Source organism: Sphaeramia orbicularis, chromosome 1 (genome assembly GCF_902148855.1).
Source record: "Sphaeramia orbicularis chromosome 1, fSphaOr1.1, whole genome shotgun sequence".
Lineage (NCBI taxonomy): Eukaryota > Metazoa > Chordata > Actinopteri > Kurtiformes > Apogonidae > Sphaeramia > Sphaeramia orbicularis.
The window spans coordinates 42,188,293-42,208,012 of NC_043957.1; the positions used below are offsets into that span (position 1 = coordinate 42,188,293).

At 37.6% G+C, this 19,720-nt stretch overlaps 1 protein-coding gene across 1 annotated transcript; it reads left to right on the forward strand.

The window, feature by feature from the left end:
• The first annotated feature begins 6,266 nt into the window (after positions 1-6,266).
• Positions 6,267-15,939, forward strand: LOC115426899 (probable G-protein coupled receptor 83). The gene is made up of 4 exons (XM_030145149.1): positions 6,267-6,713; positions 7,407-7,532; positions 13,974-14,107; positions 15,186-15,939. Exons 1-4 carry the CDS (start codon positions 6,267-6,269, stop codon positions 15,931-15,933), a joined length of 1,455 nt encoding a protein of 484 aa, XP_030001009.1. The 3' UTR covers positions 15,934-15,939.
• Positions 15,940-19,720: the final 3,781 nt, after the last annotated feature.

The window sequence follows — 19,720 nt, forward strand, 5'->3', positions numbered from 1 at the left end:
GGGAGGTTTTGGCCTGTGAGCTGTGTGTTTGAAACCTATGAATTAATATGTTGATACAGGAACATGGCCACAAAAGTTAACCATTAAGACAAAAAGTATGTGAATGGCCTAGCAGAGCTCACACTCATCTTCAAGTCATGGTCATCATTTGCACCTTACATTGCAGGTTTCACTAAAATGCTTCTCAAAATGTACAGAAAAAGCTATACATCAAAAAATGGTTCCAGATTTGGTATTAGATGTGAAAATGCTGAATTACTAACTTCTCTGCATGATGAACAGGTGGTCTTCATGTCCTCACACTTTGCTTTCTTCCTGTTAGAATTAATCATAATGCAATATCAGGGTGATTTAAATTTATGTGAATGAATGACTAAGTTTAACACTTTTAAATTTGTAGCATTTCATGAATATTTCACAGATGATGACTTGTTTTCTGTTAACATCAGTAATGAAGTGGGAGCTTTAATGTAATTCTGAATTATAGTCATTTATCCACATCCTTTTCAAGGCACAGACTATTTTTGTGTTTTGTTAACGAAAGTTTGTCAGAACAATTTTTCATCTCGATAAGCAATGCTGGAATTTTGATGAGTTTCAATAAAAGATTAGATAACAGTGGCGGATCCAGAAAAAATGGATGGGGAGGAGCTGTACATATACATATGTGATATCCTTCTCCAAATTGTCATATTCCTGCTCCGTAGGACTGCTTGCTTTGTTTACAGAACATACTGTGCATTCTGGTAGGGCTGCTCAATTATAGAAAAAAATAATAATTATGATTATTTTAGCAATAATTGAAATCCTGATTATTAAAGACGATTATTTGTTAACCTTAAAGTTGTTTATTTTTTTCCTTGCAAAAAAAAGTAAAATATACTCTTTAAACATAAATAAAGCTTTTAAACACTAAAATAAAGTATGTTCACTTTTGTATGAAACAAAAAAAAAACTTTGAATGCAAGTAAGTATACTGTAAATTCAAGTCTGTTTCCTTTTGTAAACAAATTGTGCACTATAATTAAACTGCTATAGACTTCCCATAGAACTGTAGCAATAGAAAAACCTCACGTAAAGTGCAAATTATAAATTCAAGTATGTTCAGTGTAGTAGCAGCTCGTGTAAAATGATGTCTTCAAGGCAAAACATAGCGTTTGTCCAGTGTATTCACCATTTGTCTGAGGCCCCAGTTGTCACTGGTGTTAATGGAGCACATACCTTTGGCCAGGTAATGGCCAATGGATTCTGTTAACTTTTCTCTCCGATGTTGATGAGTGGGGAGTTGCAGCATAAAGAGATTCGGAGATTGAAGATTGCATTGTAGACGAAGTTGTAAACGGAGTTGTGTTTTGGTTTTTCATAAGATTATCATAAAGGTCGTGGGGGTTAAACTTTGGGTGGTTAAAAAGGTTTGTTGTGTTAGCGGTCAGTACGGACACAACTACGGGACACTTTTTGTACGTGATGTGTTTTTGCTTTTCGTCTTCTTCATCAAACCCAATGTGATTCTATACAGATGAATTGGACTAGCCTTTTTTGTTTACCAAGCGCTTCTGCTGTGATTCTCCTGCCATTTTTCAAGACCACTAAGTATAACTGTCCTGGAGGGGTGGACCTGCCGGCTAGCTGGCAGCTGTAGCTTAGAGGGGGGCAGGGCGGAGCAGCTCATGGTAGCTTGCGTGCGCGCAAATTAAAACTCAAAATTAATAATAGTTTTTTCTCGATTACATAATTTTTGTAATCGTTGAGTGTAGTAATCAAAATCGTAATTGAATTTCGATTAATTGCACAGCCCTACATTCTGGTCATATTTCACAACACAGTATACACTTTAATCGTAATTAACCCTGAAAGTTAGATGTAAATGTTACATCCTAAAAAGTAGCAAGACAATCAGATAGCAAATAGGTCAGCCTTCAGGCCAACAGAGATTTAGCTCAATAGGTAATGCTTTGGACAGTAATAGAGAAGACTGGTATTCGAATCCTGGTCAAAGCAGCAGATTCTCAAAGGAGGGGGCATGACGCTAAGGGCACCAGTAGATTAATCTGCCAGTGGATAAAAGCATTGTCCTTGAAGTGCTGATAATACAAAGTGAACCTTGAAGTGTGTTACATTGCAAGGCAGCTGTGTAAGTTTTTACACCAGCTCTTTGTGTCAGGGGTGAAAACTAATTAAATTAATTACTTGAGCATGCTCGCAGGTGAGATGTGGTCTCATTTATCACTGATCAGTTGATTCTGTCTTGAGGTTTTGACAAATATATGGTCTTTAGTTCAGACTGGATGCTTCTACAGTTCTGTATGTTTAACTTATTTGCTTTTAGTTTAATCCAGGCTCTCGTGCTGGGTTGTTGATCCTCAGGTGAACATCGGCATGGTAGAACAACAAGTTTACTCTGTCCTTAGAAGAACTCTCAGATTGTCTTGCTCATAATTACTGATCTGCATGTGTTGGAAAGACTTAATTAGCCTACAGTCTTTGGTCTCAGGATCTGTTTTCCCTACGTGTTCCATAATTCAGAACTGAGCTCAGAAAGAAAACTGTTAAATTTTCTACTCCCACTGCCTGGAACAACCTGCAGAAGGAGATAAAAATGAAGTAGCTTTTCTCTGTAAATACAAAGTCATTTTAAATGAATGAGAAAAGGATTTTAATTCAGTTTAAAATGTTGATGTAGATATTTTTCTAACTGATTGAGTCAAGTTCTGGTTTGAGATGCTTTTAAGAGACATTTTTGAATACTTTTAATACCTTTTTGATTCATTGATGGTGCTTTATACATATATTATTAGTATTGTGTTTTATGTATGGTTTTAGGACTGAGTTTTACTTTTTGTTTTATAGATGTTTTTACTGTGGACGTATGGATGAAGTCTCTAATGTCTGTAACTTCTACTGCTGCTGTCTTGGCCATGAGACTCTTGCAAAAGAGATTCTTAATCTCAACAAGTCTTTTTTTTTCTCCTGGTTAAATACAAAAATAAATAACTGATCCTCAAACTCAAAGCCTAGTAGCAAATTAAGGTCTTCTCAGATTCTGGAGAGCTCTTCAATAACAAAACACAAATAGAAAAGATATTAGAATAAATATGTAGACCTGAACTGAATGACCCAAGATCATAGCACTTTCTCCACAAGATTGTACTGGAGGCACTAAGCATGATGGGAAGTCACTTCATCCACCTTCTCACAGTGAAGTGCCCATCAGTCTGGACTCATCAGACCATATGGCCTTTTGTCCATGTGACACAGTTCAATCTTTATTGTTTCAATCAAACTGATGCTTGTTTCAGAAATGAGAGGCTACTCACTGCATCAGCTAGAGTTACAGAATGTTTCAGAGCTGAAACATACGTATTAATCACTGCAGTAATTATCAAATGGGAGGATCTGAAGTATTTGCACAGTTAACCCATAAAGACTCCAACAGCTACTGGCAACCAAATCCAACTACTGATCTGAGATGTTTAATAACTGCTGATCCACTAATCCTATCAATACATGTAAATAACTGGTGTAAAATGCAGTTTGGCATCTCTTCATGGTCATCAGATTTGACCTATTTGGACGTTCAGAGGCTCCGTAGTGAATGTAGAAACATCATCATCTTCTACAACATCGATTTACCAGAAGAACCCATGGAGTTTAATCAATGACAGTGGATGGAGACACATGTTTTTACTTCAGTTATTGATATCTTTGCTGAAAAAGTCATTTTTTTCTTCAGTTTTCTTTTAGTTTTAGATATAATCCTTAACTTTTATCTGAGCTTTCATGAACATCTACATCATCAGTAAATTAAATTTAGGACAATACATGATTTATACCAGGGGTGCCCAATCCTGGTCGTCAAGAGCTACTAACCTGCATGTTTTAGATGTATCCCTCTTTCAACACACCTGATTCAAAGGATAAGCCTATCATCAAGCTCTGCAGAAGTCTGATAACGACTGTCAGGTGTGCTGGAAGAGGGAAACACCTAAAACATGCAGGATAGTAGCTCTTGAGGACCTGGATTCGGCACCCCTGATTTACACTAAAAAAATTCTAAATACAGAGGATAAAATTATAATAAACTGAGATAAATCACTTAAGAAAGGTTGAATATAAATTCCTTTGCGATCTGCCACAAATGTAGCTCTGGGCCTTTATGGGTTAAATCTAGGTGATGACTTTTTATGGTCAGGCAGTGCAGTTTGATAGGGTAGATGTAAGCATCAAAATGTAATGGGTAAAGTTGTTTTAAGTTAGGGGAGTGGTTCCCAACCTTTTGTTGGCTCTTGACCCTATTTTAACATTGGAAATTTTTGGCGATCCCAGACATCATAAACAGAGAAATTTTTTTTTGCTAAAATTAATTTGTTTTTGACCATGTAATAGTTTGCTATACTATGTTGCAAATAAATGTTAATTTCAGATGATATTTAGTCTATATAATGTATATTATTATGGACGGAGGCAGAAAAGCCAGGCGTAGATTACTGCATAAAGTGAGAATTTTATTTTCCTTGGTCAGGATATGTACAGTCAGTCCAGCTTGGATTTACAAGGCTGAAAGTTAATACTGAAAAAACAGTGACTCAAATTATGAATTATGAAAGAGCTGCAGCATCTGAAACCGACCACAATGAACATTTGAAAGATAAACAGTACCACAGTGCTTCAGTTTCAGCTTCAGAGTTTGTCATGTCTTTTATGGATTGGGATTGTCTCTCTCTACTCACCATATATTTTTTATTAATAAGGTTTTATTTTTTATCAATTACTAGAAATTCCAGGCAACCCCATTTGAATTCCAGACGACCCCACGTGGGGTTCCGACTCCAAGGTTGAAAAACACTGGGTTATAGAAACACCACTTCAGAACACCTCAGATATAACTAGAAAACAATCAGCTCTTTGTTTAGGAGGCAATGAGTCTTGGAATAAAACCTGTTTTTTGAAATTCTTATTGTTTCTCAAAGCAGAAGGACTTATGTTACGAAGGAGCGTCTGAAATTCAAGGCAGGCTCTTCGTCCTCCAGGAAAACACTCTGCACAGCCTAGGCCCTTCATGGTTGATGACTTCTGGAGTACAGATGAACAGAACAATTCTCAACTGTCACACATTTTCCTGCATGGTGAAAAAACAGCTACCAAACCTATAGCCATAATATAATGTGATGTAAGCATGTTGTGTGTGACAGACTGCAGAGGGACAAATAAGAGTGAATGGTTGGATGTGAATGATTTTTTTTTATATAGATGGAGTTATAAAAATGATTCTTATTCTGCTCTTGGAATGTTTTAGTTTTTATTACCTCTGCCAAGTGAAACGGCGGAAGTTATGTTTACATCAGGGTTTGTCTGTGTGTGTGTGTGTGTGTGTGTGTTTGTTTGTTTGTCTGTTAGCAAGATAACTCAAAAAGTTATGGACAGATTTTCATGAAATTTTCAGTAAATGCTGATACTGGCATAAGGAACAAATGATTAAATTTTGGTGGTGATTTTGTGTGTGTGTGTGTGTGGGGGGGTGTTTGTTCATCTGTCTGTTAGCAAGATAACTCAAAAAGTTATGGACAGGTTTGGATGACATTTTCAGGAAAAGTTGATACTGGCACAAGGAACAAATTATTACATTTTGATGGTGATTGGGGAGGGGAGGCAGATTTGATGACATTTTCAAGAAATGTTGATTCTGGCACAAGGAACGAATGATGAAATTTTGGTGGTGATTGGGGGGGGGGACTGATCTGCCTTGGAGGTCTGCACTCTCTGAGTGCTTTTCTAGGTAATGTCTGCTTTTTTAATGACAACTTCAGCTTGCCCAGGGACTACGGGTAGAAATTAGCACTAGTGTTACAACCTGGCACACTACATCTCTCCTGTTTAAGGTGAGTATATATTGTGCTTTGTCCCTGTCTAGATAAATAAATAAAATACAAAAAGAGGAGAAGACAGTACTTCACTGAAAGTCACGCACTTCGTTTTCACCTGCAGTACACTTCAAGGGCTGTCTGTGTGTGTGTGTGTGTGTGTGTGTGTGTGTGTGTCCTCAAGGGTTAGTTGGTTGGAACCACATAATCCCACTCTCCCTCTCTCTCTCGTGTTCTCTGTGTCGCTCCTACACGCGCTCTTACGCATAGGCTTTTAAGAGCAGCCGCGTCACGCAACTTGTTGCTCAGGCTTCAGCATCTCCACATCACTACAGTGACACGGACAGCAGCACCAGTTGTTGACTATTCATATTAATAAAGAAGACAGAGCCAAACACTGATATGATGAGAAGTGTGCGCCTTTGGTTTTCTCTGCCCCTGTGGCTTTGGAGCGCGGACAGAACAGCAGCAGCAGCGGGACAGGGACTCAACGAAACCCCATTTTTGGGAGAGGGGCTATTTAATTACACAGGACACGTACTTAACGTTTCTGGACAGTTGGATAACAGGACGTCGGGCTTTTTCCTCCTGGACTTGGATGACAGGCTGTTGGAGGACTGGCGCTCTCTGGCCAGCAGGACGCGGCGCAGCGGGGAGGCGCAGGAGGGGAGCCTGAAAGCCCTGCTGGTGGCCGCCTATTCCCTCATCATCGTTGTGTCCCTGTTCGGGAACACCTTAGTGTGCCATGTGGTGGTCAAAAACAAGCGCACACAGTCCGCTACCAGCTTGTTCATAATGAATCTGGCTGTGGCTGACATCCTCATCACTGTACTTAATACACCCTTCACTTTGGTAAGAGAGTACGCATTGACTGATACTGTTGCACTCCCACCACAGAAGTAAATGGAAATGTCAATTCTTAAAACAATTGAAAACTTTTATTGCTTTTTGGGGGTGGATATGAAGGCATGGAAGTAATGTATGTGTTTTGGTTGTATTTAATTATCAGGTCAATGTAATATTCTATTCAATTTGTGCTTTACTAGAGTGTTTTAAAATGTATATTTGGTGTACATTCAGAGCTATATATGTATATATTTATATAGCTTTTCTTTTTCTGTTGTATTGATAATTTCTTTCCTGCTACTTTTTATTATACTTGAATGGAGCAACTGTAACACCCAATAATTTCCCCCTCAGATTAATAAATTATTCTGATTTATCATGGTATAGTTGCACTAAGATTTTTGTCAACCAAAGCTGGAACCAGGATTCTCTCTCTGGTTGTGTCTGTTTTTCTTTTTACTATGTGCAGAGGTGAATATTAATTAATTTTAGGCAATATTTTTGTAGAAAAAATATCTCCTTGCATCTACGAGCATCTGTACAAGCATTCATTCAGATGCACAGGACCTCTAGTTTCTATTTGATGTAAGGTGTGAAGTATTAATAATCACACATCCACACTTGTAGGTTTCACAGATTTGACAAACAGGTGACCGTGGCCTAAACTGTATATTTGTGTGTCTGTGTGTGCTCTCTCAGGTCCGTTTCGTGAACAGCACCTGGGTGTTTGGGAGGATGATGTGCCATATCAGCCGCTTTGTGCAGTACTGCTCCCTGCATGTGTCCACTCTCACACTAACAGCTATTGCACTAGACCGACGGCAGGTTTGTCACATCAAATACTGCTCTTTCTCATTCTGACATAGAGGTTTGGATTTTGGTGATCAGTATTTCATTCTTTGGTCACTGTGGCCCCACAGAGCCACTGTTAGGGTCAGAGCGTCCTGTTAGAGGGTCCCATTGGGTGTGACTTGGTTCTTGTATGGAAAACTGGATCTGGATTAAGAGTATGAAATTATTCTTATAATCAGCATAAAATAATGAATAAATGGCCCCTAGTGGCATAGACTGTGAAACTCCTTAATGTGAATTTATCATCCGAATTCACTCAAAAAAAGCAACATGGGTGTCTGTTTAACAGCAGAAGTATAACATGTAGCTTCTATTATGTTAATTAATGTTTAGTGGTTAAACATTTTTAAATCTTGTAGTTTTAGTGTGACATGCAAAATCCTTAAAACTACAAGATTGCTTTTTGTCAACACATCCTAATAGGTTTAGGTAGGAATCCCATCTGCAATACCCCTCCAGAGCAGAGGGTGGCGTCATGTAGTCTAGCCCTTACCTTACCCTAACCCTAACCCTAACCCTAAGTCATCATGTAGTCTAGCTCAGATCTAACCTTAACTTTAATTTAAACCTAGGATTAAAGCACCAATGTAATCTAGATCTGTTAGAGAATAATCAAGTCAAATACTTAATAAGGATTCCTACACCAGAATGAGCAAGACCACACTGACTCATGTTGTTTCAAAATGGCTGTTTTAAGAACGAGTGTTCTGGCTGATTACACTTTCAGCCACATTGGTGGAAGAGTTTGTCGCTACTTGATCGATTCTGGAAGGGCCAGATTGGTTCCATGGGTTACAAGCATGTGCAAGGTTATCACATGTTTTCCTAGTGTGACAGTTAAGAAATATTTAAGATGAATGGTTTGAGAAAGTGCGATACTTGAATGCATGTCGTTACCAGATCGGTTCAGGAAAACAGATGGGTAATAGTAATACTAATAATTAATTAAATAATAGTTATTATACTATTCATACTTCATTTATACTACTTTTTGGGAAGTATTTAGTATTATACACTCATAATCATCAGCAAGAATGAAAAGTGTTTGATCAGTCCTGCTTAAAATAAAATATTAGAAACATGTAATAAGTCTGGTTTTATTCTACTGCAATTACTGTGTAATATCAGTAATTTTAGATTGCATTTATTTTTAAGATATATTTTTGTGTTCTTGCTCTATTTTATTCAATTTGTACGATGGTGAGTAAGATGCAACAACATGTTATTTGCAGTGTACAGTTCATAAACAGATGTATGTTCTGAATGACGATTATCATGTCTCGTCAGGTGTGTTAGTCATGTTAATGTTTCATGTCTCATCTTAGGTTTTCAGTGTTTTGTCCTTGGTTGATTAGTCACTTTATGTTAAGTTAGAGTCGTTCACATTTGGTCCTGTCTTGCACTTCCTGCTTTATTTTGTATACATCCCTTCCCTCTCATTTCAGACCCTGACCTCCTCCCTTTGTGTGTTTTCCTGCCAGTGTGATTGTTAGCCCCATCCCTGATTGGTGTCACCTGTGTTACCTCATGTAGAAATAGTCCCTGTCTCCCTTTGTCTGGTGCCAGTTTGTCGTATTCTGTCAGTGTGTTCATGTCAAGCGTCCAAACCAGGTTTTCTCATGTTTGCCAGATTTAGTTCAGTTTTTCTCTAAGGGTTTTGTTCATCATAGAGATTCTTTTGTGTAGTTTTATATATCCTCCTTGGGAGCGCCTTTTGCTCAATCACTTTTTCAATATTAAATACTTTTGTTAAAATCTTCAGATCTTGTTGAGTCGTGCATTTGAGTCCACCATTTTGTGTATCAAGGACATTACAACAATAATAAAGCTATTTCTAACTATTATACAAAAATGTCTTTGGCACTTTTTGTCCAAGTAGACTTGTCGTATCCAAGATGGCAGACTATCTTGCGCATGCTAAAGCCAAATGTGGCAGAATTCGACAAGTTTTTATCTAAACCGTAGACGTGTAAAATAACTTTTAAGTGTTTTTATAATTTCTTGATATATTTTGTACTATTCTCTATGTAATTTCTTAATAAAATGACATTATTTCTATGCTCAGAACACTTTTTGAAGATTGGTTTAGTGTGCTGTAAATTGAAATGTTGGAACGTAAGTTGTGACGTAGTTTCGCACATGCGCGTGACCCCCCTAGAACCGATCTTGTAGCAACAGAGCTTAAGCACACCTGTGGAGCCTGACTGATCTGGGAAACAAAGGAAGGAACCATGACAGAAGGGAAGGGTTAAGAATCTCTAAGGATCGAGGAATGGGTGCTACAGTACATGTTATCACATGATAAAAAGGTTTATCTCACAGCTAAAATGATTTCTGATGACTTAACTTCAATGTTGTTTAATCAGCATGACTAATTAAACATGTAGCTGTACCAACCCTGTCAAAATAAGTTATCCATGATCATATTATACAAGTTAATGTGACCCAAGACAAGGAAGTCAGATCCTTCCTCAGTAAATACAGTATGTTGAAACAACTTTTACAAATTAAGTTGGACCCATACATTACAAATAAGTAATAGTAACGCCAATACTTTATGTTCACTCAACATATTTACAATTAGTTGGTTCAACAAAATTGTGTCTTGCTAGGTGACAGGATTTTAATTAGATGGAAATTCTTTCCATAATTTTATTATGTTCATCCATCAAATGGTTTCTTTGAGTGTTAAACTAATAAATACATTTTGTCACACAAGGACTTTCTATTCTTGTACATTCAGACTAGCCTTAGACCCAGTGGGATACAATGGATTTGTATTTACAATACCAACAGTGACAAAAGAAAAAAAAAAAAATATAGCGAAAATAAAGTTTTTGAGTACCAGGAGTTGTTGGATATCTTCTCTTTTAGTTTAACGTATAGTATGTCTGTTTCATCCCAAGGTACAAGGTCTCTCATCCTTTCATCACAGGAACATCCATACAATGACAGCAAATTACTGCACTCACAAATACTGCACTATAGATACCGCACTAAAGTATTATTGCCTGAAGATGCTGCGTTATCTTATATTGATTCGACATGGTGGAACTGCAGGAATCAGTAATCCTGGTTTCAGCATGAATCTCTCTGAATACAAGAAAAACAAACTATTATTACTGTCTGCTGTGGTAGATTTTTTTTAGTAGTTTTTATATAATAAGGCTTTATGAGGCAAACAGCAGGTAGTTCAGACAGATCTTAAACCCCACGAGTCAATATTGTGTCTCTCTGCAGGTGAGGCTGTTGATGCACATTTTTTTAAATGTGAAAAGCATATGTGGACAGTACAGTCCAAGAATCATCCATTTGTTTGATGTAACATCTCATGCAAGTGAACATAGAACTGAAAGAGGCATCTGTGAATATAAATATTTTCGTTTTCCACTATGAAAGAGGTTTGGGGGATCTGAAAATGCTGCACTATGAAAACATTCATTTGAAGAAGAAACACATAGAGACCCTGTTCAGATAACAGAGGCTGAAATAGTCAATTTGAGATTCAGTATAATACAGTCCCTGCCAGCTGCACTTGTTATTTAGGCTTAAAGAATAGATAACTTTATTTACCAGGTGATATTTATCAGATGAGGCATGGTCTGGTTTGAACATCCAGTCCCCCACACCAAAACACAATTTAAGGTATTCAGTTACTAAACAAGAAAAAAGTGAGCAGGATTAGATAATGTGTTATGAATCTGTTCACATATTCCTTTGAGTTTAATTACAGATGTACTCACATCTTCTGGACTCACACATCCACTTCCACATCACAAATAAACACTCATTTAGACTTTTTGCTCCCAAACTCTACACAGTTAATTATGTGTTGAGGTTAATTGTTTAGTTAAATACAGATTTTGTTGGTGCAGGCGAAAACAATGAAAGATTTGTCATTATTATTGTAATTTTTATAATAAGGATGGTGGTGGTGTTGATGTTGATGATCTTTATTAGTATTAATATTAGTATTATGTTCCTTCTCTGAGACTATCTTAGTGAGATAACTAATGGTTACATGCAAATAACAGGCAGGTTCAACTCCCTATAGCTACTAGTGGACCCACATCTACGACACATTCAGGAATCACTTTACACACCTCAAAGTAAAAGGATAATTAATATGCCTGCTGGTACCTTAAAAGTAAAATGCAATAGTGTTTAGCAATAGATCCCATTGTTGGTGAGGCAGAAAAGATGTTTCCATATTTTTGGCTTTCTTCGTCTGCTTTTTGTCCTTAATTTGGACGTGACTGAAATGATAGGTTTATGCTAAATATTTTATTCATAACTCTCAATATTCTTTCCCCACTGCGGAATTGCAAATTATTCATGGTTTTTATATAAATAGACAACCATTAAATTGTCTCTCTGTAATCTCTAAATCATAATTACAAGTAATTACGGATGTTTGTAAACTGCCCCGTTCTCATGTAGATCTCACATAATGAGAGAACTGGATCTGTAAAATTCTTCCAAAATTATATAAAAGCATTTTTAAGAGACAAAACCAGGGTCATTAGACAGTGTTAAGTGAGTCTTACATCTGCAGGGCAAAGGAAAACCAGCATGAACACATGTGAATGCCAGTATGCAACAGACCTCATCAGGCTCATTTTTCACTAGAATTGCACTTGGTTAAATGTCTCTTAAGTCATGGACAAATTCAGAAGCAAACTGCGTCTGAGCCTGTTACTTCTTGCTTAATGAGGCTTATGCTATCGGGGGCCAACTGCAAGGGTATATCCCTGAAATCCCCCCGATCCTGTGCAATGTATAAATGTATCCACGATAATTGTTAGGCATTCGATATGAACTCAATTTGAGCTACATCTACCTGATAGTGGCAGAATAATGATCAGAACCAATTTTTCCCACAAAACTCCACCTACTGAATGAAAATGTTCCCATGTGAACTCTTGATGGAAGCGAGTAAATGGACATTTGTTAGATGATCACTATGAGCCAAATTTTATCTCAATCGGCCTGTTTGCTTGATTTATGTCCAAAAACTGATTTTCAACTACAGCGCTTCCATTTGGATGACTTATACTCATAGAGAAGCTGAAATCGATAGGGTTCTTCCACTAGGGGTCCCTGATGTTGGTTATCAAGGGAGAAGAATCCAACCAAATCTGTCCTAATTATCACGTTCACATGAAGGATATCCAGCGGCGGTGGATCTGGCGGCATCCGGGGTAAAACCATTATATCCCTGAAACTCAATCTCAGCGATATAATAACGGCTCATAGTGTTCAAATGCAAAGTAAGGACAAAATCCATCCATTTTCTGAATCGTTTAGTCTTTGTGAGGGTGGCGGGGATGTTACAACCCATAGCATCTATGGCATAGGCCTATTCCCACTACCTATAGGTAAAGCCGGGGTCCACCCTGAACATGTCGCCAATTGTAAAGAGAAATTATTTTCTCAAATTAATATGTAAACACACCACCTGCAGATCAGATTTGGAGAACAGGTCCAAAACTATCAAACCTCTGATAAAACTCCAGACTTAAGAGCCTCAGAGGTTTCAAACCCGGGGGTATTTGTGCTTTTTGTAACTGTGTTAATTAGTTTTCAACCTGTCTGTTTTATATTTAGCTACTTTTGGCCTTGAATTTTGAAATAACAATGACATGAACATGTAAACCCTGTCATTTATTTATTTTTCATCATAGCTGAAATAATACCATGATGACTGAAAAAAAAAAAAAAATCCTAAAATAAAAAGTAAGCAAAAAGGTCAGGAGAAGATTACATGAACACTGAACATACTCACTGATGGTTACACGCTAAGACAGATGTGATCAAATCATGCATATATAAAAGAGCTGCTGTTACTGTAAACACAATCTCATCAGTGGAAAGATGTGGTTAATGTTAAGATAATTTTAATTAACTGATGTATTTCATTTAAACCCACACCAGAGCAGTTCTCCCTTCTGTTTTCTCTGCTTGTTTACCATCATCCTTGTTAGTAGACAGCTTAAAACATGTTGTGTGTCTCTTTTGATTAGACTGGTCAGTACAGATGTATAGTATAAAGGCTTATCTCCCATGAAACAAACAAACTTTGATATTTCATTACTGTCAAAACAAAATACAGATCCTGTATAATTAACAGATGATAAAACAATAACAGTGTATAACAGATGTGCTGCCAGATACAGATCTGTTTGAGTCTTTGACGCTGTAAATGTCCAACGTTTTACTTTATTTACACAGCAGTGGGTCTGAAATTAGATGGAATTCCTCTCAGAGGGGGTAATGGCCCATTGATTTGTGTTCATGGAGGAGGAAAATAGGGCATATTTGTCAACACATACACATGTGGACAGGTTATACTGTATATTTCATGGTGAATAGTGTAAGTTCACAAATTACTGGTGTATGATGTTTTTTTTTCAGGTAATTTTGCATCCTCTGAGGCCGCGAATGTCCCTAGCACAGGGCGGCCTTTGGGTGGCAGTCATCTGGATAATGGCCAGCTGCTTTTCACTCCCACATGCAATCTACCAAAAGCTCCTGACCTTTACCTACAGGTATGAAAACATCCCTTACATACTTACATAAACTATTACAATTTCACACTCTGCTCTCCCTGATTTAAAAAAAAGTAGTCTGATCTTTATCTTTTTGTTTGGCCTTTCATGAGTATTTTATATGGAGGACGCTCCATTGTGATAAAAATTACAGGCTGTTAAAATACATCAACAGTCCTTGATTTAACACTGAGAAAATGTCGTATGTCATTCAACATCTAATTGCATTTATTTTTCAGCAACACAGATTAATTCAGACAGTAATTCAGGCACTATTGAATCTGTATTTTAACAAAACATACAGTAATTGCACCTGTACCTGATTCATACATACACAAAATGTACTGAAATTTAAAACATAAATTAAGTAAAAGGACAAAAATTTTATCAGTATCATCGAAATATACTAAATACTAAAAGCACCAAAAGGTCAAAGTGTTTAATAGCTTATTTCTGAATATCTGTAAAACTGGGTTTTAATTAATGATGCATAAATGTGTTCATCTTTAATCTTGCAGCAACTAGTGAAGCTCATTTTACATTGGTGTACATTTCATTTAGGAGTTGATTTTTATTTTTACATTGATGGTGAGAATCTACACAGTAATTGGCAAGTAATTAGTTTAGTTTAATTGCATATTACATACAGTGAGATGATATTTTATAAGTTAGCTCATTTTGCAGCGAAGGAAAGAAGCCAAAAATGGCTTAAGCAAATACCTCCCCTTAAAAGAATTTAACGATCATATAAAAATCATATAAAACAATTGAATTACAAAGATCAACATAATGTAAGATGGGGAATAAAAACAATAAACAATGCAACCTAAATAGATACGATCTATCATACTGAAAAGTTGAGATACAATACAAGGAAAATATGAGACACTAAAACATTTCATTAATCAGACTACTTTTCAGATGTTTTTAAATGAAGGGTAACTTAGATGATTGAACATTACACCACTGACCCTTCCATTTATGTCTTCTAACGTTCTTCCTCACCTCCTGTATCTGTCACCCAGTATCTTCCTCTGTCTTCTTTCTTGTTTTCCTGTATGGTGACTCTGCCTTCTAGTAATGATAAGGAGCGCAGCCTGTGTGTCCCAGATTTCCCTGAGCCATCTGATGTCTATTGGCAGTACATTGACCTGGTGACCTTCATACTGCTTTATGTGCTGCCTCTGCTTATCATCACTGCGTCCTACACCACAGTGGCTCGACGGCTGTGGCGCCACAATGCCATTGGGGACACTACAACAGCTCAGCACGCCACCCAGAGAAGAAAGCGGCGGCGTACCTTAGCTATGTTGCTCTTGGTGGTTGGTGTGTTCGCTGTCTGCTGGTTCCCCCTAAACTGCTATGTGGTGCTCTTGTCCAGCCAAGCCATTCACTCCTCCAATGCCATTTATTTCTGCTTTCACTGGCTGGCTATGAGCTCCACCTGCTACAACCCTTTCATCTACTGCTGTCTGAATCCCACCTTTCGCCAAGAGTTGCAGCTCCTCCTGGACATCTGCAGGAAAAGGCAAAGGGCAGAGGTGGGGTTAGTGCCCGAGCTCCGCCCTGCAGATGCCTGCGCACCTTGTCGTCGAACTGCGTGGCCTGACAATCAGGAGTCATCAAGGTCAAGGCATGCGTCGTCTCACCAAGGCCAGGGCTCTTCTCAGCAAAGTCATGCCTCTTCTAGTCAGTCCCGTAACCTAAAAGATTCACATGTGCTCTTCACCGCCCGAGAGGCTCTTTCAGGACGGGCAGACATCCTCTCAGTGGAGCCCATTGTGGCTGTGAGCTGGCTGCAAAAACCTGCAGTACTGTTAAAGTGACTGCAATTCTGAGTCCTATTGTAGAACTTCAATATGTTCCAAAAGAGTGAGAAGGGATGGAGTTTTTGATATGTTAAAGAGCAGAAGAAATATTTCTTTCATTCACAGGCTCTAACTGTGGCATCACTAAGCATTCTCAGTTTCATTGCTTTCCATCGTTTCCATCACATTCAACTTATAAAAAAACCCACAATATTTCCACAAAATCCATTTTAGAGGACCTGTTTGACATCTTATTTGTTCAGTTATGATTTGTCTGTAATATTTTAAAGGAGTTATTTGTGATATTTCCACTTTGTTATTCCTTTCTTATGATTTTAGAAATCTCTCTTTTCAGGGAGGATAAGATCTGTGTATTCATTTCTTAGTCAATCATACCTGAACTTTCAGTCTACAAAGTAGAATGTTGGTCTAGCTCATTGCATCATCATACACTGCCTTGTGCTACTGCTGAACTAGATAGACATTAACTTTGGCCCAAGAGCCTTACATGGTGGCTCCAAGTACAACGTAAACTTATGTAACTAGAAAATATGACCAATTCTGCAAAAGTGCTGGAAAAGGCACCTTATACATGCTCTCTAGCACCCCCTGACAGTTTTGATGTTACTGCCAAAGATACCAATGTATTAAATTGCAGAGCTCTGTACGGAGGTGTCCAAATCTCTGTTTATGACCTGCTGCATGCCTAACACAACTTTGCATTTTTACAACTTCGTGACTCAGAACACCAGTAAACCGAAGTCTAACTGTATTTACAAGGTCATTTATAACATCTGTTCCTGTATAGAGACAACGACTATTTCTATATAACAACTACTGACAATACAAACCATACACACAAACCATTTTGTGCACTATTTTGGCCATGCTTTTGGGAAATTAACCGTGCAAATCACGGGTGCACGGCTCGCTGCCTAAATCTATGCTTGTCACAATCGTATTAAACTAGTCACACATTCAATAATCACAGGGAGGAATCATTTCACCCCTAGTTTACTTCCTTTTACTGAACGGTCTAAGCATGTTCTTATAAAATCATGTTATTAGGCTACGTATTAACTTCATTCATTCCCTCCAATTTACAAGAATATAACCCTTCAAGAGGATCTGTTCACAAAGAGTGATTTACTGTTCTGTGTGAAGTCTTTCAGTTGGGATGTGTCAGTCAAATCACATTCATATTAATTCACAGGCTGATGGAATAATTTCCTGTACAGGCAAATAATGACATGCAGCCTCATGCTTCCCTTCATATACTCATGAATAATGTATGCTTAATGTTTTCTTTCTGTTCTACACTATACAACTTTAAAAATAACACGTGTGCAAAAATATGACCTGCTTTCATTAATGGTGTGCTTGGTTTTTCAGCCTTTGTGTATCATCCTTTCACATCTTTTTTTTTTTTTTTTTTTTTACCTATTTCTGTACTGATCTTTTTATGTTGCAGTTGCATGGGAGGCTTTCTGTACATTCCTGAATTTAGAGTGCTTTATAAACTGATGATGGCAACCAATTTCAGAGAAAATAAAATCGGAAATTCCTCTTTTTAATTGCTCCTAGCTTACGCAGTAATTTTCAAACCATCTCAATCTAGAGTAAGACAATAAGAAAATTTAGTTTTGCATTTAGTTTACTTTTTAAAGGTGAACTCGCTTAATTAATCCCATAGGGAAATTCGATGTCTGCATTTTACCCATCCTAATATACAAACAATATCTAGCCCGAGCATTAGCACATAGCACACATTAGGAGCAGTGAGCTGCCACTGAAGGTGCTCAGGAACCAACTCCAGATCTTCATCAGCTCTGTGGTCAAAGGCACTGACAGCAGAATTAACCTATATGCACCTGTTTTTAACGGCCCACACATTAAGTAACTATTTCATTGTGGCACACCATTATCACAAACACATTTATAAGTAAGTGTACAAATAACATTTTCTGTCATTCCATTATACCATCTACAGTACAGATAAATATGAATCTAAGAACATATATGATGGGTATGATGTAGTTGTCCTGCAGTTGTGAAATGGTCAGAAACACACTGAAAGTCTTTGTTGTGTTTAGTGGTTCTTGTGTAATGTTATGTTCCAGAGGGTGAAAATTGTATAATTACAGCAGTGCTTGAAAGTCTGACAACTCATTCTGAAAAATATGACCAAAAACATGGCTACACAAACCTTGAAACTAGATAAATGGAACCATAAGTTACTGAGGAATCGTTGAAGCAAAAGAAACATTTTTTTTGAAAAAAATTATTATTATTTTTTGACAGAAGCACTTTGGCAGAACCTGATGCAATCAAACCAGCCAACATAAATTAAAGTGGGCCTTGAGGAGAAAAAATCCAAGGTTGTATTTAACATTGTTCTATTCAGTATTCTTTACACATATCGGCTTTTTATTTTTTTGTTTGTTTTTTTTACTGAAAGCTTAATTTTATGAATTTCTGGCTTTCTCAGCTAGAGACTCAGAGCAGGCAACTTACACTTTCTGATTATCTAATTACACAGGCAGACGTTGCAATTCTATTGACGTCCACCATTTGACAATTTCCAAAAGTAGTGTGAAACAAAGGAAATGCAGCTTACAAAACAAAGTTTTGAAAGCTGTAGTTCTCTGACCCTACATATATCCCTGGACAGTAAATACATCCTATTGTACATTACAGGTATCTTGGCAAAGTGCTTGTCTATGAGCTTGAATGGGATTCCTAGACTCACCTTAAAGGTGCGGGAGACTTTCGTGACCAATTTTTCATCAAATCTGTTAAACCTCAGTCATATCCTCAGTATCATGAATCTTTAAGTCTTTCTGTGATTACTCACCTGAATCTCTTGCATTACGGTGAACAATTTCGGAGTGCCATCCACCATAAACAAACCATGTGTTTACAAACAGAGTCGGGAGGTAACTTGGGCATCTTCAGAATTTTGTCGCGATGTGCATTGTGGGAAACGCCGGTTCGTGCCGCTGTCTGGCAGCAGCAGTTGCTACAGACATGAAGCGGAAACAGCAGGAGCTCCCTTCCCTCTATGCATATCCCTCCAGCCGTTCCCGCGTTTCAGCCTTTTCCGCGTCGTGTTTGTTTCATCCATATATTATATGGTAGTGCTGCCGCTGTCAGGCAGTGGCGCAAGCCTTCGCTTCCCACAATGCACGCCATGACAAACTCCCGAAGATGCCTGAGTTACCTCCCGACTGTTTGTAAACACATGGTTTGTTTATGGTGGATGACACTTCAAAATTGTTCACCGTAATGCAAGAGATTCAGGTGAGTAATCACAGAAAGACTTACGGATTCGTGATACTGAGGATATGACTGAGGTTTTACAGATTTGATGAAAAATTGGTCACGAAAGTCTCCCACACCTTTAAAATTACCAAAGCACAACAAATCATATATTGTTTAAAGAAACTGGTATCCTTGTTCACAACAGTTTCACATGTTTCACAATATATTTTCACTCTGCATCATCTGTGATCTGCCAAAACTACTAAAGCATTGTCAATTCAGTAACTCACCTATATTTTACTCTAAATAATCTTCCACAATATCCTCATGAACAAATGTAACACTTGGGTTTTTTTTCTTTGGGCATTCTAGATTCAATGTTTCAGAGGTACAACCATGCTTTAGGTCAGATTTATGCAGAAAAGAAAAAAAATTAAAGGGTTCATAAACTTTCAAGCACCATGCTTCAGAAAATGTGTGAAAATTATTAGGCTGCACCTAAATGATTGTAAATCGCTGCTGATGATTCAGTTTGGTTTGTTTT